The sequence below is a fragment of the Oncorhynchus nerka genome, linkage group LG11 (assembly GCF_034236695.1).
Source record: "Oncorhynchus nerka isolate Pitt River linkage group LG11, Oner_Uvic_2.0, whole genome shotgun sequence".
In the NCBI taxonomy this organism is placed as follows: Eukaryota; Metazoa; Chordata; class Actinopteri; order Salmoniformes; family Salmonidae; genus Oncorhynchus; species Oncorhynchus nerka.
The window spans coordinates 43,310,609-43,327,059 of record NC_088406.1 but is presented as its reverse complement, the minus strand read 5'-3'; the positions used below and the strand labels follow the sequence as shown (position 1 = coordinate 43,327,059).

At 46.8% G+C, this 16,451-nt stretch overlaps 1 protein-coding gene across 1 annotated transcript in view; it reads right to left on the bottom strand.

Annotated features, from left to right (window-relative positions):
- Window positions 1-13,805: 13,805 nt before the first annotated feature.
- Window positions 13,806-16,451, bottom strand: part of LOC115136914 (frizzled-9-like) — a 2,874-nt gene continuing 228 nt past the window's right edge. The window contains exon 1 of the mRNA XM_065024553.1: window positions 13,806-16,451. This exon is cut by the window's right edge and continues 228 nt beyond it. Coding sequence (XP_064880625.1) covers window positions 14,410-16,161 — 1,752 coding nt within the window. The 5' untranslated portion in view covers window positions 16,162-16,451 and the 3' untranslated portion in view covers window positions 13,806-14,409.

The window sequence follows — 16,451 nt, the reverse complement described above, 5'->3', positions numbered from 1 at the left end:
AACATGGCCAAGATGTTCAAATGTTCATAAATGACCAGCATGGTCGAATAATAATAAGGCAGAACAGTTGAAACTGGAGCAGCAGCACAGTCAGGTGGACTGGGGACAGCAAGGAGTCATCATGTCAGGTAGTCCTGGGGCATGGTCCTAGGGCTCAGGTCCTCCGAGAGAGAGAAAGAAAGAGAGAAGGAGAGAATTAGAGAACGCACACTTAGATTCACACAGGACACCGAATAGGACAGGAGAAGTACTCCAGATATAACAAACTGACCCCAGCCCCCCGACACATAAACTACTGCAGCATAAATACTGGAGGCTGAGACAGGAGGGGTCAGGAGACACTGTGGCCCCATCCGAGGACACCCCCGGACAGGGCCAAACAGGAAGGATATAACCCCACCCACTTTGCCAAAGCACAGCCCCCACACCACTAGAGGGATATCTTCAACCACCAACTTACCATCCTGAGACAAGGCTGAGTATAGCCCACAAAGATCTCCGCCACGGCACAACCCAAGGGGGGGGCGCCAACCCAGACAGGATGACCACAACAGTGAATCAACCCACTCAGGTGACACACCCCCTCCAGGGACGGCATGAGAGAGCCCCAGCAAGCCAGTGACTCAGCTCGGACAATACCTGCCAGTCTGCACAGCGCAATATAAACCCAGAACATATCGGACTGCTTCTCTCTACCACATACCTGATTCCTGCCACTCTGGATCATTACACCGGATCATCACAGCTAGTTAGCTGCAAACGAGTGGCTACTGTTAGCTAACTCCTCTGTCCCGAAGCAAGCACCAGCTAGCCTTGAGATAGCCTCGAACTAGGCCCATATACCAGCTAATTCTAGGGCTACAATACCTCCTTTGCCAATTGGCCTGGAGCCTTTATTGTTGACTCGGAGCCCCACCGATCCGTCACGACTGGACTGCCGACGTGGTCGCCCGATGTGGTCTCAACAGGCTATTCTGTTACAATGTCGCCGAAGAACCATCTACTAGCCCCGGCCCGCTAGCTTTTCTGAACGCTGTGTCCCCTGCTCGCCTAGCGTAGTAGTGACTACCGAACGGCACCCTGACTCACCTATTGCTGCTCTTTTGACCCTATAATCACTCGGCGACACAGCTGATTCCCCCACTGGACTGTTTCAATAACACGGTATCTCATTTTGATTACCTGTCCGCCCCAGCCTCAAACTCAGGTCCTGTATGAACCTAACAGACCCGCTTTGTCCATTCATCGCCATTTACCCGTGGTTGTCTTAGCTCTCCTGATCAACACCTGTGATTGCTTTATGCCTCTTTCTACTGTCAATATGCTTTGTCTACTGCTGTCTCGGCTAGTTCTTATTGTTTTATTTCACTGGAGAGCCCTCATTCCTGCTCAACATGCCTTAGATAGCTCTTTTGTCCCACCCCACACATGCGGAGAACTCACCTGGATTAATCGGTGCCTCCAGAGACTAAACCTCTCATCATCACTCAACGCCTAGGTTTATCTTCACTGTACTCATATCCTACCATACCATTGTCTTTACATTATGCCCTGAATCTGTTCTACCATGCCCAGAAATCTGCTCCCTTTATTCTCTGTCCCCAACACACTAGACGACCAGTTCTTATAGCCTTTAGCCGTACCCTTATCCTACTCCTCCTCTGTTCATCTGGTGATGTAGAGGTTAACCCAGGCCCTGTAGCCCCCAGTTCCACTCCTATTCCCCAGGCTCTATCATTTGTTGACTTCTGTAACCATGAAAGCCTTAGTTTCATGCATGTTAACATCAGAAGCCTCCTCCCTGAGTTTGTTTAATTCACTGCTTTAGCACACTCCACCAAACCTGATCCTAGCCAAATTTGAGTCCTGGCTTAGGAAGGCCACCAACAATTCTGAAATTTCCATCCCCAACTACAACATTTTCCGCTAAGACAGAACTGCCAAAGAAGGTGGAGTTGCAATCTACTGCAGAGATAGTCTGCAGAGTTATGTCATGCTATCCAGGTCTGTGCCCAAACAGTTCGAGCTTCTACTTTTAAAAATTCACCTTTCCAGAAATAAGTCTCTCACTGTTGCCGCTTGTTATAGACCCCCCTCAGCCCCGAGCTGTGCCCTGGACACCATATGTGAATTAATTGCCCCCCACTTACCTTCAGAGTTTGTACTGTTAGGTGACCTAAACTGGGATATGCTTAAAAACGTCTCTAGGGTGGGGGGCAGCATTTGGAATTTTGGATGAAAAGCATGCCCAAATTAAATGGCCTGCTACTCGGGCCCAGAAGATATGATATGCATATAACTGGTAGATCTGGATAGAAAACACTCTAAAGTTTCCAAAACTGTTAACATAGTGTGAGTATAACAGAACTGATTTAGCAGGCGAAAACCTGAGAAAAATCAAATTTGGAAGTAGTTTCTTTTGTTGGTTTTGTAGTTTTCTATTCAATGCCATTACAGTATCCATTGACTTAGGACTCCATTTGCAGTTCCTATGCCTTCCACTAGATGTCAACAGTCTTTAGAAATCGTTTCAGGTTTGTATTCTTATAAATGAGGGAGTAAGACCAGTCTGAACGAGTGGACCCTACTGTGTCGCAGAGCTTTTTCATGCGCAAGTGCATTTCTTGTTTACTTTTTATATTGACAACGTTATTGTCAGGTTGAAATATTATAGATCATTTAGGCTAAAAAACAACCTGAGGATTGAATACAAACATCGTTTGACATGGTTCTATGAACTTTACGGATACAATTTGGATTTTTTTGGCGCTCTGCAATCTCACTGGATGTTGGCCAGATGGGACGCTAGCGTCCCACGTACCCTAGAGAGGTTTTAACACCCCGGCCATCCTACAATCTAAACTAGATGCCCTCAATCTCACACAAATGATCAAGGATCCTACCAGGTACAAACCTAAGTCCGTAAACACGGGCACCCTCATAGATATCATCCTGACCAACCTGCCCTCTAAATACACCTCTGCTGCCTTCAACCAGGATCTCAGCAATCACTGCCTCAATTCCTTCATCCGTAATGGGTCCGCTGTCAAACAACCACCCCTCATCGCTGTCAAACAACCACCCCTCATCACTGTCAAACACTCCCTAAAACACTTCTTCAAGCAGGCCTTTCTAATCGACCTGGCCTGGGTATCCTGGAAGGATATTGACCTCATTCCATCAGTAGAGGATGCCTGGTTATTCTTTAAAAGTGCTTTCCTCACCATCTTAAATAAGCATGCCCCATTATTTTTTAAATTTTTTAAACTAAGAACAGATATAGCCCTTGGTTCACTCCAGACCTGACTGCCCTTGACCGGCACAAAAACATCATGTGGCGTACTACATTAGCATCGAATAGCCCCCGTGATATGCAACTTTTCAGGAAAGTTAGGAACCAATATACACAGACAGTTAGGAAAGCAAAGGCTAGTTTTTTCAAACAGAAATTTGCACACTGTAGCACAAACTCCAAAAAGTTCTGGGACACTGTAAAGTCCATGGAGAATAAGAGCACCTTCTCCCAGCTGCCCACCGCACTGAGGCTAGGAAACACTGTCACCGCCGATAAATCTACGATAATCGAGAATTTCAATAAGCATTTTTTCTACGCTTTCCACCTGGCTACCCCCACCTGGCTACCCCTATGCAATAAAATGCTAATTAATTACTTAAAAATCATACAATGTGATTTTCTGGATTTTTGTTTTAGATTCCGTCTCACACAGTTGAAGTGTACCTATGATAAATATTACAGACCTCTACATGCTTTGTAAGTAGGAAAACCTGCAAAATCGGCAGTGTGTCAAATACTTATTCTCCCCACTGTATATCCTACCCTGCCTTTCTAAGGTCTTCGAAAGCCAAGTTAACAAACAGATCACCAACCATTTCGAATCCCGCCGTACCTTCTGCAATCTGGTTTCCGAGCTGGTCATGGGTGCACCTCAGCCATGCTCAAGGTCCTAAACAATATCATAACCGCCATCGATAAAAGACAATACCGTGCAGCCGTCTACATCGACCTGGCCAAGGCTTTCGACTCTGTCAATCACCGCATTCTTATCGGCAGGCTCAACAGCCTTGGCTTCTCAAATGACTGCCTCGCCTGCTTCACCAACTACTTCTCAGATAGAGTTCAGTGTGTCAAATCAGAGGGCCTGTTGTCTGGATCTCTGGCAGTCCCTCCCCTGCGGGTGCCACAGGGTTAATTCTCGGGCCGACTCTTTTCTCTGTATACATCAATGATGTCGCTCTTACTGCTGGTGATTCTCTTATCCACCTCTAAGCAGACGGCACCATTCTGTATACTTCTGGCCCTTCTTTGGAGACTGAGTTAACAAACCTCCAGATGAGCTTCAATGCTATACAACACTCCTTCCAGTGCCTCCAACTGCTCTTAAATGCAAGTAAAACTAAATGCATGCTCTTCAACCGATCGCTGCCCGCACCCGCCCGCCCATCTAGCATCACTACTCTGGACGGTTCTGGCTTAGAATATGTGGACAACTATAAATACCTAGGTGTCTGGTTAGAGTGTAAACTCTCCTTCCAGACTCACATTAAGCATCTCCAATCCAAAATTAAATCTAGAATTGGCTTCCTATTTCGCAAACAAAACATCTTTCACTCATGCTGCCAAACATACCCTCGTAAAACATACCCTCTGTAAATAGCCCACCCAACTACCTCATCCCCATATTGTTATTTTTTTTTTGCTCCTTTGCACTCCAGTATCTCTACTTGCACAATCATCTTCTGCACATCTATCACTCCAGTGTTAATTGCTGAATTGTAATTATTTTGCCACTATGGCCTATTGCCTTACCTCCCTAAACTTAATACATTTGCACACACTGTATATAGATGTTTTATATTGTGTTATTAACTGTACGTTTGATTATCCCATGTGTAACCCTGTTTTGTTTGCTTTGCTTTATCTTGGCCAGGTCGCTGTTGTTAATGATAACTTGTTCTCAACTGGCCTACCTGGTTAAATTAAGGTGAAATAAAATATAAATAAAATTGGTACAGGGGGACGACAATTACCCCCCCCCCCCTCCTTCCACCTGGGGGTGTGCTTAATTAAGTAGGCGCCCCACCTCCCCAGTCCCCATTCTGCCCTCCCGGTGTTAGGGGGTTGGGGTGATTGGGGGTTTGGTATTGTTGAGGTGAGGGAGGTCGCTCTCATTACACCCCTCTATAAAGCCACCAGCCACTTCACAATGGGCCAGAGAACACAATGGTTCTATAGTTCTCCAGGTCTAGTGGGAAAAAATCACGTGTGTGTGTGTGTGTGTTTGTGTGTGTGTGTGTGTGTGTGTGTGTGTGTGTGTGTGTGTGTGTGTGTGTGTGTGTGTGTGTGTGTGTGTGTGTGTGTGCGTGCGTGCGTGCGTGCGTGCGTGCATTGGGAGATCCCAATCAACCAACACACACCTCTGCTATGCTGAACATCACACCACTGCAGTTCATTAATCTCAGTCACTCAATTGCAATGCATTGTTCTTTCTGGTTTGTTAGCGACACTGCTGGGTCAGCGTGCCAAGGTAACCTTACAAAATATGTCCGAATATATGTAGACCTTAGTTATCAGGTGTTTTTTTCAGGTGGTTCTGGAAATGCTCTGACTGAAATAATGTTCTTTGGAGTCCATAAATATGAAACAACGCTCAGAGATTAAAAAGTTCAAGTTAAAAGTGTGGAGTGAATTCAGAGGGAGAGGAACTTGGAAGAGTTTAGTCTACCCTGGGGAGATGAGGAAGGCTGTGCTGGGCTGGCTTTCTAAGAGGAACACAGACCCGTGGGGGGAACCTTTGATGGCTGAGCGTGACATGAGCACATTTTTGGACAGGGTAACAGTGTGACAGCCACACTTGCCAGCCAACAGAGATGCAAGCAGCTCTCATCCTCTTCACCCACCTGTCAACACACACCTGCCAGCCACTTTGAAATGGTGTGTCATGTTGTTTCCTGGGATTAGGAGGTAAGAGACCGTTAGTGTGACAGACAGGATAGTGTTCTCGCATTTGAAAGTAATGGGGACAAACAGAGAGAGGCGTAAAGTGCAGGCAGACATACGAAGCAGGGTAATGGAGAGAGGTGTGCAGGGTGAAGACAGACATACGAAGCAGGGTAGTGGAGAGAGGCGTGCAGGGTGAAGACAGACATACGAAGCAGGGTAGTGGAGAGAGGCGTGCAGGGTGAAGACAGACATACGAAGCAGGGTAGTGGAGAGAGGCGTGCAGGGTGAAGACAGACATACGAAGCAGGGTAGTGGAGAGAGGCGTGCAGGGTGAAGACAGACATACGAAGCAGGGTAGTGGAGAGAGGCGTGCAGGGTGAAGACAGACATACGAAGCAGGGTAGTGGAGAGAGGCGTGCAGGGTGAAGACAGACATACGAAGCAGGGTAGTGGAGAGAGGCGTGCAGGGTGAAGACAGACATACGAAGCAGGGTAGTGGAGAGAGGCGTGCAGGGTGAAGACAGACATACGAAGCAGGGTAGTGGAGAGAGGCGTGCAGGGTGAAGACAGACATACGAAGCAGGGTAGTGGAGAGAGGCGTGCAGGGTGAAGACAGACATACGAAGCAGAGTAGTGGAGAGAGGCGTGCAGGGTGAAGACAGACACGAAGCAGGGTAGTGGAGAGAGGCGTGCAGGGTGAAGACAGACATACGAAGCAGGGTAGTGGAGAGAGGCGTGCAGGGTGAAGACAGACATACGAAGCAGGGTAGTGGAGAGAGGCGTGCAGGGTGAAGACAGACATACGAAGCAGGGTAGTGGAGAGAGGCGTGCAGGGTGAAGACAGACATATGAAGCAGGGTAGTGGAGAGAGGTGTGCAGGGTGAAGACAGACTTAAATCCTGGCCTTTACACTTCGCTTCTTCTGTTCAGTGTTTCTATAAAGCAGGTTGTAATGCAGCATGGTTTTGTGTTCTTTGTCGCTGTTGTTGATTTTGTTGTCTTTTGTAGTTCTTGCTCTCTTTATCTCCTCTCAAAGGAGACTCTATGGTACTGGCGATTAGAGAGGGGTGCTGCCTAGCAACCGATTCAAAATGGCAGCTACAAAAGGGGTGCTCTATCTCTCTCTCAAACGCCTGACCTACATTATCCCAAGCCTCTGATCTATGGCACAACACAACAACATGATGAAAGGGGCAAAATTATGTTTTAACCCTCAAACAAATGCTTGCCATTGGTAGCCTCCACCCCAAGTCATTGCACCCCGGGTCGGTTCAAAGGATGAGTTTAAATCTAAATATAGGATGAGTATAAGCAACACTAAAATTAAATAAACATGCAATGAAATCAATGTTTCTGAGAAGAAGGCAATGACGATTATGATCCCAGCGATGCTATTAGCTTATTTGCGGCTTCACAGCAAGAGAGGCGGAACCTCCCTCTTCTCTGACTCATCCACCAGTCCAGAGGCAGGAGAAAAAGGGATGAGACGCTTTTAGAGTTCTGTCTCTGATTTATTGATCAAAGACTGTGAAAAAAAAACATGCAAAAAAATAAAAATGGAAAGATGGAAAACTGGGAAATTTCAACTAATTACAAAAATGGAGTTGTCTGTTCCAAATCCAACTAAACGGCTGTCTGTAGTAAAGGTTCCTGTATGCACTTTGTGCTGATCCTTACCGGTTAATTTCCTTACCGGTTAATTTCTCATATTGACATCACATTTGACTGTTCCATTGGTATGCATGTCTCAAGTGTTGATGATTGGGATGACACGAATGAGGATCAGAGATGATGATTGAGACTGAGGCTTCTAACAACGTGAAGAGATCAGGGCATTCAGATGTGAAAAGGCACATGATATGATACATCACTGGCAAGCCAGAAAATAACAGAGATGAATACATTACATTATAATGAGTTATTCATACCTATCGTGTAGTTGTGAAAACAGCATCGTATTTTAAAGACATAGATGGTTTGGGTAACCATCTGTTATAACAGAGATAATAGCTCTGTGTCGCAGCAATATCCTTCCTACTTACTAAATAGCTCAAGAATATTTGAAGTGTTTCTGAAATTGCAAGGCATTGAAAAAATATCTACGTTGTGTGTGTTGGTAAGAGAGAGCGAGAGAGACCGTGTTGAATTGGCAGACAAGGGAGCCCAGTGGGAGGCCGGTAGTGAAGAGTCTGAGCTGTGTGAACTCTGCTGCTGCTGTCAGACAGGCAGCCCAGTGGGAGGACGGTAGTGAAAGGTCTGAGCTGTGTGAACTCTGCTGCTGCTGTCAGACAGGCAGCCCAGTGGGAGGCCGGTAGTGAAGGGTCTGAGCTGTGTGAACTTTGCTGCTGCTCTTCAGACAGGCAGCCCAGTGGGAGGCCGGTAGTGAAGGGTCTGAGCTGTGTGAACTCTGCTGCTGCTCTTCAGACAGGCAGCCCAGTGGGAGGCCGGTAGTGAAGGGTCTGAGCTGTGTGAACTCTGCTGCTGCTGTCAGACAGGCAGCCCAGTGGGAGGCCGGTAGTGAAGGGTCTGAGCTGTGTGAACTCTGCTGCTGCTCTCAGACAGGCAGCCCAGTGGGAGGACGGTAGTGAAGGGTCTGAGCTGTGTGAACTCTGCTGCTGCTGTCAGACAGGCAGCCCAGTGGGAGGCCGGTAGTGAAGGGTCTGAGCTGTGTGAACTCTGCTGCTGCTGTCAGACAGGCAGCCCAGTGGGAGGACGGTAGTGAAGGGTCTGAGCTGTGTGAACTCTGCTGCTGCTGTCAGACAGGCAGCCCAGTGGGAGGACGGTAGTGAAGGGTCTGAGCTGTGTGAACTCTGCTGCTGCTCTCAGACAGGCAGCCCAGTGGGAGGACGGTAGTGAAGGGTCTGAGCTGTGTGAACTCTGCTGCTGCTGTCAGACAGGCAGCCCAGTGGGAGGCCGGTAGTGAAGGGTCTGAGCTGTGTGAACTCTGCTGCTGCTGTCAGACAGGCAGCCCAGTGGGAGGACGGTAGTGAAGGGTCTGAGCTGTGTGAACTCTGCTGCTGCTGTCAGACAGGCAGCCCAGTGGGAGGACGGTAGTGAAGGGTCTGAGCTGTGTGAACTCTGCTGCTGCTGTCAGACAGGCAGCCCAGTGGGAGGCCGGTAGTGAAGGGTCTGAGTTGTGTGAACTCTGCTGCTGCTCTCAGACAGGCAGCCCAGTGGGAGGCCGGTAGTGAAGGGTCTGAGCTGTGTGAACTCTGCTGCTGCTGTCAGACAGGCAGCCCAGTGGGAGGACGGTAGTGAAGGGTCTGAGCTGTGTGAAATCTGCTGCTGCTCTCAGACAGGCAGCCCAGTGGGAGGCCGGTAGTGAAGGGTCTGAGCTGTGTGAACTCTGCTGCTGCTCTCAGACAGGCAGCCCAGTGGGAGGCCGGTAGTGAAGGGTCTGAGCTGTGTGAACTCTGCTGCTGCTCTTCAGACAGGCAGCCCAGTGGGAGGACGGTAGTGAAGGGTCTGAGCTGTGTGAACTCTGCTGCTGCTGTCAGACAGGCAGCCCAGTGGGAGGACGGTAGTGAAGGGTCTGAGCTGTGTGAAATCTGCTGCTGCTCTCAGACAGGCAGCCCAGTGGGAGGCCGGTAGTGAAGGGTCTGAGCTGTGTGAACTCTGCTGCTGCTCTTCAGACAGGCAGCCCAGTGGGAGGCCGGTAGTGAAGGGTCTGAGCTGTGTGAACTCTGCTGCTGCTGTCAGACAGGCAGCCCAGTGGGAGGCCGGTAGTGAAGGGTCTGAGCTGTGTGAACTCTGCTGCTGCTTTTCAAACTGGGGCATTTTCATGGAAAGCATCTCTTTGGGGCCTGCAGGTTTTCAATACACTCATTTACACATCAAAACGGCCCAGGAAAGGGATAGTGCTGAGGCGGAGTGGGGGAGGGCAGAGGAGGGAACAGCAGCAGGGTAATGAAGGATGCTTTCTTTTCTCTCTCCCCCCACACCCCTTGAGGGGTAGGCAGTGGTTTAGGGCCAGGAGGGAGGGGCTTCGGCGCCATAACGATCGCCTCTCTAATCAGATGCATGACCATAGAGGAGGATTTCTATTCACACCACCCGCCCAGAAAATCACATAAACACTGTCAGCTCAGTAGTACCTTAACTTTTAATAAACCCACCTTGAAGATAAATCTTATTCACCAAGCCTAAATAGTTCATGTAATACTCCACTGTTTGATGAATCAACTTTGAAGGGCAGGTGTTACCAGAGGTGTGTGTTTTGCTCTATATATGAAGTAGAGTTCGGAGCAGTCGGATGCTTTTTTACCTGATTCCTCCGATGAATTTCAATTTATTTTTGCTACCACTTCGTTTGTATTTAAATTCAGTTTTACGCTGTTGACCACAGGTATGGCGCCCCACAGGACACACAGCTCAAACAAACTCTGTTTTAGGTATTCTGGGCCCAGCTCCAAACTCCCTTCCATCTACATTGAAGTTGTCACGCCCTGACCTTAGAGATCCTTTTAATTCTCTAATTGGTTAGGTCAGGGTGTGACTAGGGTGGGCAATCTATGTTTTATATTTCTTTGTTGGCCGGGTATGGTTCCCAATCAGAGGCAGCTGTCTATCGTTGTCTCTGATTGGGGATCATACTTAAGCAGCTTTTTCCCACCTGTAGTTGGTGGGATCTTGTTTTTGTGTAGCTGCCTGTGAGCAGCCCAGAATTTCATGTTTATTTTGCATCTGTATAGTTTTTTTGGTGAGTTTCATATTTATTAAACATGTGGATCTCTAAGTACGCTGTGCCTTGGTCCATTCATTCAGACGATCGTAACAGAAGTTCAGTAGTGTTGTGAGTCTGAACAAGTTTTTCCTCTGGAGACAGCTAGAAAATACACAAGCTACTGGCACTAACATGTTCGGACAGCATTCAATCATGGAACAAGCCTCATTGAACAAGGTTTATAAACAACAAACGGTTGCAAATGCTCCCTGTTACTCCAATCACCGCATGTTGTCTTTGGGGGATTTGTTTTCTCTTGTCTAGCAACACAAATATATTAAGTACCTCCATATCTCCTAACTCAGCCCTTGTCCTAAACAGACTGCAGTTCCTATCTAATCACAGAAAACACAGGTGGGACTGGCTGTTTTTTAAGAGCAAGTGTTTCACCTCACTGGGTCATGTCACAGAGCGTAATCCCGAGAGGAAGCCAGCAGCTCATTCAACCGTACGTGAACTGGTGCATGTGGCTTTAACTCCAGTTATTGTGTCCCAGCGACATGCTTCAAAGGAAACTCACACTCACTTTTGATAGTTAAATGTGGTTGGCAATGTCAAGACTTCAGCTCTCTCTGCTAAGCAATGGACAATGTCTATAATGGCCAAGCGAGGAAAACACAGAGGTTAACCCCCATCTACCTCTCCCTCCTTACATATGTGCACACACACACACACACTATAATACAATATGATACTCTGTTCTGCAAAGACTGTCTTCTCAACTTAAATGATTTTGTTAAATTGCTGTAATGTTAAAGTTGATGGTGTCTAACAAAGGTTAAATGAAAAACCACAACACAACACAACCGTCTATAAAGCTTGACAAAATATAAGCGTTAAAGTGAGCAGCAGTCTGATGATGTAAATGTAACTCTTGGTCCTCACATCTTTCCATGCCATCACCTCATGTGTTGCCTGACACGGAACACAATTACACAGACAGACATAAACAATTACATTTACTGTCAAACACCATGCATCCCAGCAAGCCTGCTGTGAAACAAATGGTCTCTTATATTCGGGTGTGCTTATAATTGACATCGACACCCTAATTGTGTGTGTGTGTAATCTACTGAGAACAGTTGCTGCCAACATAAGGCTTGAATCTACCAAATTCAAACTGAGACAAAACCATGCAACCAATGACCAATATGTAGGATGACATTTGTGAAACTTTTTGGTCAAATAGAAATCTTCAATTAATTTCCTCCCAATTCAGGTGTAAAGCGTTGGACTAGTGCTGAGATCTAGTTGGCCTACTTCAAATTCCTCCTCCTGGATCAAAGTGCCATGTATTTGCATGGGGATCAAACAGAGAGGAGGACAGGGCACAATAGTGGTTCAGGGAAAGGATTAGCACACCCATTAAATATATTGCTCTGTGAACAGCTCCCGCATGTTCAAGGGATACTTCAGGGTTTTGGCAATGAAGCCCTATATCTACTTCCCCAGAGTCAGATGAACTCTTGAATAGGCCTACCATTTGTATGTCTCTGCCTGCAGTTTGAAGAAAGTTGCTAACAAGCGTTAGCGCAATTGCTAACTAGTGTTAGCGCAATGGCTGAACGTCTATGGTAACTGCTAGTATTCTAGTAGATACCATAGACTTCCAGTTATTGCGCTAACACTGGTTAGCCTTGGATCGGAAAACTGCCTCTAACTTCTTTCATACTGGATGCAGAGACATAATGGTATCCATGAGTTCATCTGACTGGAAGTAGATAAAGGGCTTCATTGTCAAAACCAGGAAGTATCTCTTTAAAGATGATGACCCAAACCTTGAGACTACTTGGATTGCCCCTCTATTCATCTCCATTTCTCTTTGAGGAATATTGTGTCCATGTTGCTTCCAGGATCTAGCTTATACACAGCCTATGCAGTTGAACATATGGCACGCGATTCTCACTGTAGAGAATTGCTTCAAAGCAGGAGAGGAAATTAAGGACCAAATGGTCGACAGGAAAATAAACAACAAATGTTGGCCTTATTGTCCTGTGATAAATGTGTTCAAAGAGGCTATGACTTTGGAGTAAGAAGAAATGGGCATATTAGGCTACAAAAGTTAGGAATATAAACTGTTGCATTTATCCTTATATTGAGAAAAACAGAATGAACCCTACTACAGTCTACTTCACCTAAAACAGAATGAACCCTACTACAGTCTACTTCACCTAAAACAGAATGAACCCTACTACAGTCTACTTCACCTAAAACAGAATGAACCCCACTACAGTCTACTTCACCTAAAACAGAATGAACCCCACTACAGGATACTTCACCTAAAACAGAATGAACCCCACTACAGGATACTTCACCTAAAACAGAATGAACCCCACTACAGTCTACTTCACCTAAAACAGAATGAACCCCACTACAGTCTACTTCACCTAAAACAGAATGAACCCCACTACAGGATACTTCACCTAAAACAGAATGAACCCCACTACAGTCTACTTCACCTAAAACAGAATGAACCCCACTACAGTCTACTTCACCTAAAACAGAATGAACCCTACTACAGTCTACTTCACCTAAAACAGAATGAACCCCACTACAGTCTACTTCACCTAAAACAGAATGAACCTCACTACAGTCTACTTCACCTAAAACAGAATGAACCCCACTACAGTCTACTTCACCTAAAACAGAATGAACCCCACTACAGTCTACTTCACCTAAAACAGAATGAACCCTACTACAGTCTACTTCACCTAAAACAGAATGAACCCCACTACAGTCTACTTCACCTAAAACAGAATGAACCCCACTACAGTCTACTTCACCTAAAACAGAATGAACCCCACTACAGTCTACTTCACCTAAAACAGAATGAACTCTACTACAGTCTACTTCACCTAAAAGAGAATTAACCCTACTACAGTCTACTTCAACCAGTCTAGGACATCTGATTCATTCTGGTCGTCCTGGGATAATGACATGAATGAATCATGGATATCTATAGCCATATATAACTTCTCATTTTGTAAGAATTATATTTATTTATTATAGAGCCAAATTATTATCAAAGATAATGTAAAATTCAATCTTTTTTGTCAATGCATTTTCCTCCCAAGTCTCTCAATACAATTTTCTCAATCAATCCAATGAAGCCATATTGAAAAATGTATAGGATTCACACTCAATTTAATAATAGTAAATTAACCACGACCAAAAACATACAATTAAAAGGCAGTTTTGAAAATGTATACCCAATTGTATTATTTTTAAGAACCCAATAAGAGGCACTGCATTTTCCTTGATGCTCAGTAGTTTACTCTTTTAGCCTCATGGATGCATGTTCACTCCAATCAAAGCGTGTGAGAAACCAAAGTAAACTTCAATTAAATATATTTACAATAAATAGACTGTTTAACATTTAAACATATTAATGTAGTTATATATACCCAGTTCAGGGGAGAACAATGCCTCTCCTTTAAAATGTCCATGCAATGCCTTTTCTGCATTGCAGTCGAGCATCTCTATGCAATACAGTCCACACATCTTGTGTGTTTATAGAGAGCAATACTGAACATTTCCCATCAATACTGAAATAAGGAAAGTTGCACAGAAAAGCAACAATGGACAGTTGAATTATAACTTCTCTCCTTCCTCTCAATCTCAATCTTATTCTTATTCTATATATTACAATGTCACCCCAGTAGCTTCCTGTGTTTAGACAGAGCATTGAATGAACTGCATACTGGTAATATACTGACTGTCAGCGTCAGACATGTGTGGGGCTGTCTGAGTAAGGGTCTGTCTTGGCCATGTTGAGCACCACGGCAGGGGTTTTGTAATGACAGTGTGTGCTGCAGCTCACGCTGCCACAGGGCTTCCTGCTAGTCCTGTCTGATGCCAGCTTCCTGCAGCACAGGCCCTGCCAGGTCTGCAGGGTCTTGGAGCTCCACACCCACACACCACTGGTGATGCCCACCACCAGGGACATGAAGATCTTCAGCATGAACACCACCACGGTGGGCACCGACGACTCCAGGGAGCAGTCTTCGTTCCGGCGCCCGGGGAACGACACGCACTTGACCTCCAGACCTATGAACTTCCAGTAGTCCATGTTAAGCCTCTCGTAGAAGTAGCAGATGATGACGCAGGTGGCGGGCACCGTGTACAGGATGGAGTAGATGCCGATTTTCACCATCAGCTTCTCCAGCTTCTCCGTGTTGGTGCCTTCGGTTTTCATCACCTTGCGGATGTGGAAGAGCGCCACAAAGCCGGTGAGGACGAAGGACGTGCCAATGACAAGGTAGCAGGACAGAGGGATGAGCACAAAGCCGGTGAGCGCTCCAGAGTCCATGCTGCCCACGTAGCACAGACCCGTCAGCTCATCCCCTGCCACCTTCCTCATGGTGAGGATGACGATGGTCTTCAGAGCTGGGATGCCCCAGGCGGCCATGTGGAAGTAGTTGCTGTGGGACTCAATGGCCTCGTGGCCCCACTTCTTACCAGCGGCCAGGAACCAGGTGAGGGTGAGGATGACCCACCAGATGGACGAGGCCATACCGAAGTAGTAGAGGATGAGGAAGACGATGGTGCAGCCTGTGGACTCCAGCCCCTCCTGGATGATGTAGAGCTCGCCATTCTCCCGGTCGCAGGCGATGTTCTCGGCCCCGGCCACCGAGCGGATGATGAAGGCCACAGAGTAGACGTTGTAGCACATGGAGAGGAAGATGATGGGCCGCTCGGGGTACTGGAAGCGGTGGGGGTCCAGGAGGAAGGTGAGAACGGTGAAGGCCGTGGAGACAAAACAGAGTGTTGACCACACCGTCATCCAGATGAAGGCAAAGTCCTTGTCCCGTCTGGACCAGAACACGTCCACTGCAGAGGAGCAGCGAGGAGCACACGACTGGCTCTTCTCCACGTAATGGAACTTCTCTGGGTTCTCGCAGGACCCCAGACTGCCCATGGAGCGCCCGTTACTGCTACCCGGTTGCCTGGGCCGAGGGGGAACAAAAGGCATGTCCTCTCCCTTCTTGATATCCGTCTTGGTGTCGTTCTCTGGAGCCTCCATGCACAGCGCGTTGGGGTCATTCTTGGTCGGGAGCCTGGAGCAATCCAGCGAGTCAGGCCATGCGTAGTGGAACTTCTCCATAATGGGTGAGCACTTCTGCCTGGCCTGCTCACACATGGGCCTGCAGGCTGGGATGGAGGTAGACACTTTATCAGTGCACATTGGGGCGTAGAGAGAGCAGAGGAAGAAACGAAGGTGCACATCACAGCCGTAATCCACTAGAGGTGCAAACTCATTCAGCTTGATGGCAGCCTCCTTTTGGTTTTCATGGTCCATAAAATTGGGCATTCTGGTCATGTTGTAGCCAATGCCCTGGCACATGGGAATTACTATGGGTTCGCATTTGGCTGGTCTCCCTCGTTCTAGGTCGTAGGTTCCTAGCTCCACACTGTAGGCAGCAATCATGAGCGGACACCAGAGAGAAATCAGTATCTTCAAAGGAGACCCCTCCATGCTTATTTTCAGTCATATGATTAGTCTAACAAATAGTTGTATTTGGTCAGGCCAAAAATGTAAATTCAAGAGGATATTTCCGTATTATTTTACCATTGTAAGCACAGCCCCAACAAGCGTTAAAAATCCGTTGTTACAAATGCATTCTATGCTGATGCACAACGCAAATGCAGGTAAAATATAACAAAAAATAATTCCAGTAGGTAAACATTAGTCTATGATATAAAACATTAAAAAAAGCTTCCCCAGAATTATATGTTTAAATGTTCTTAGAAGGCAGCCTCCGAGCC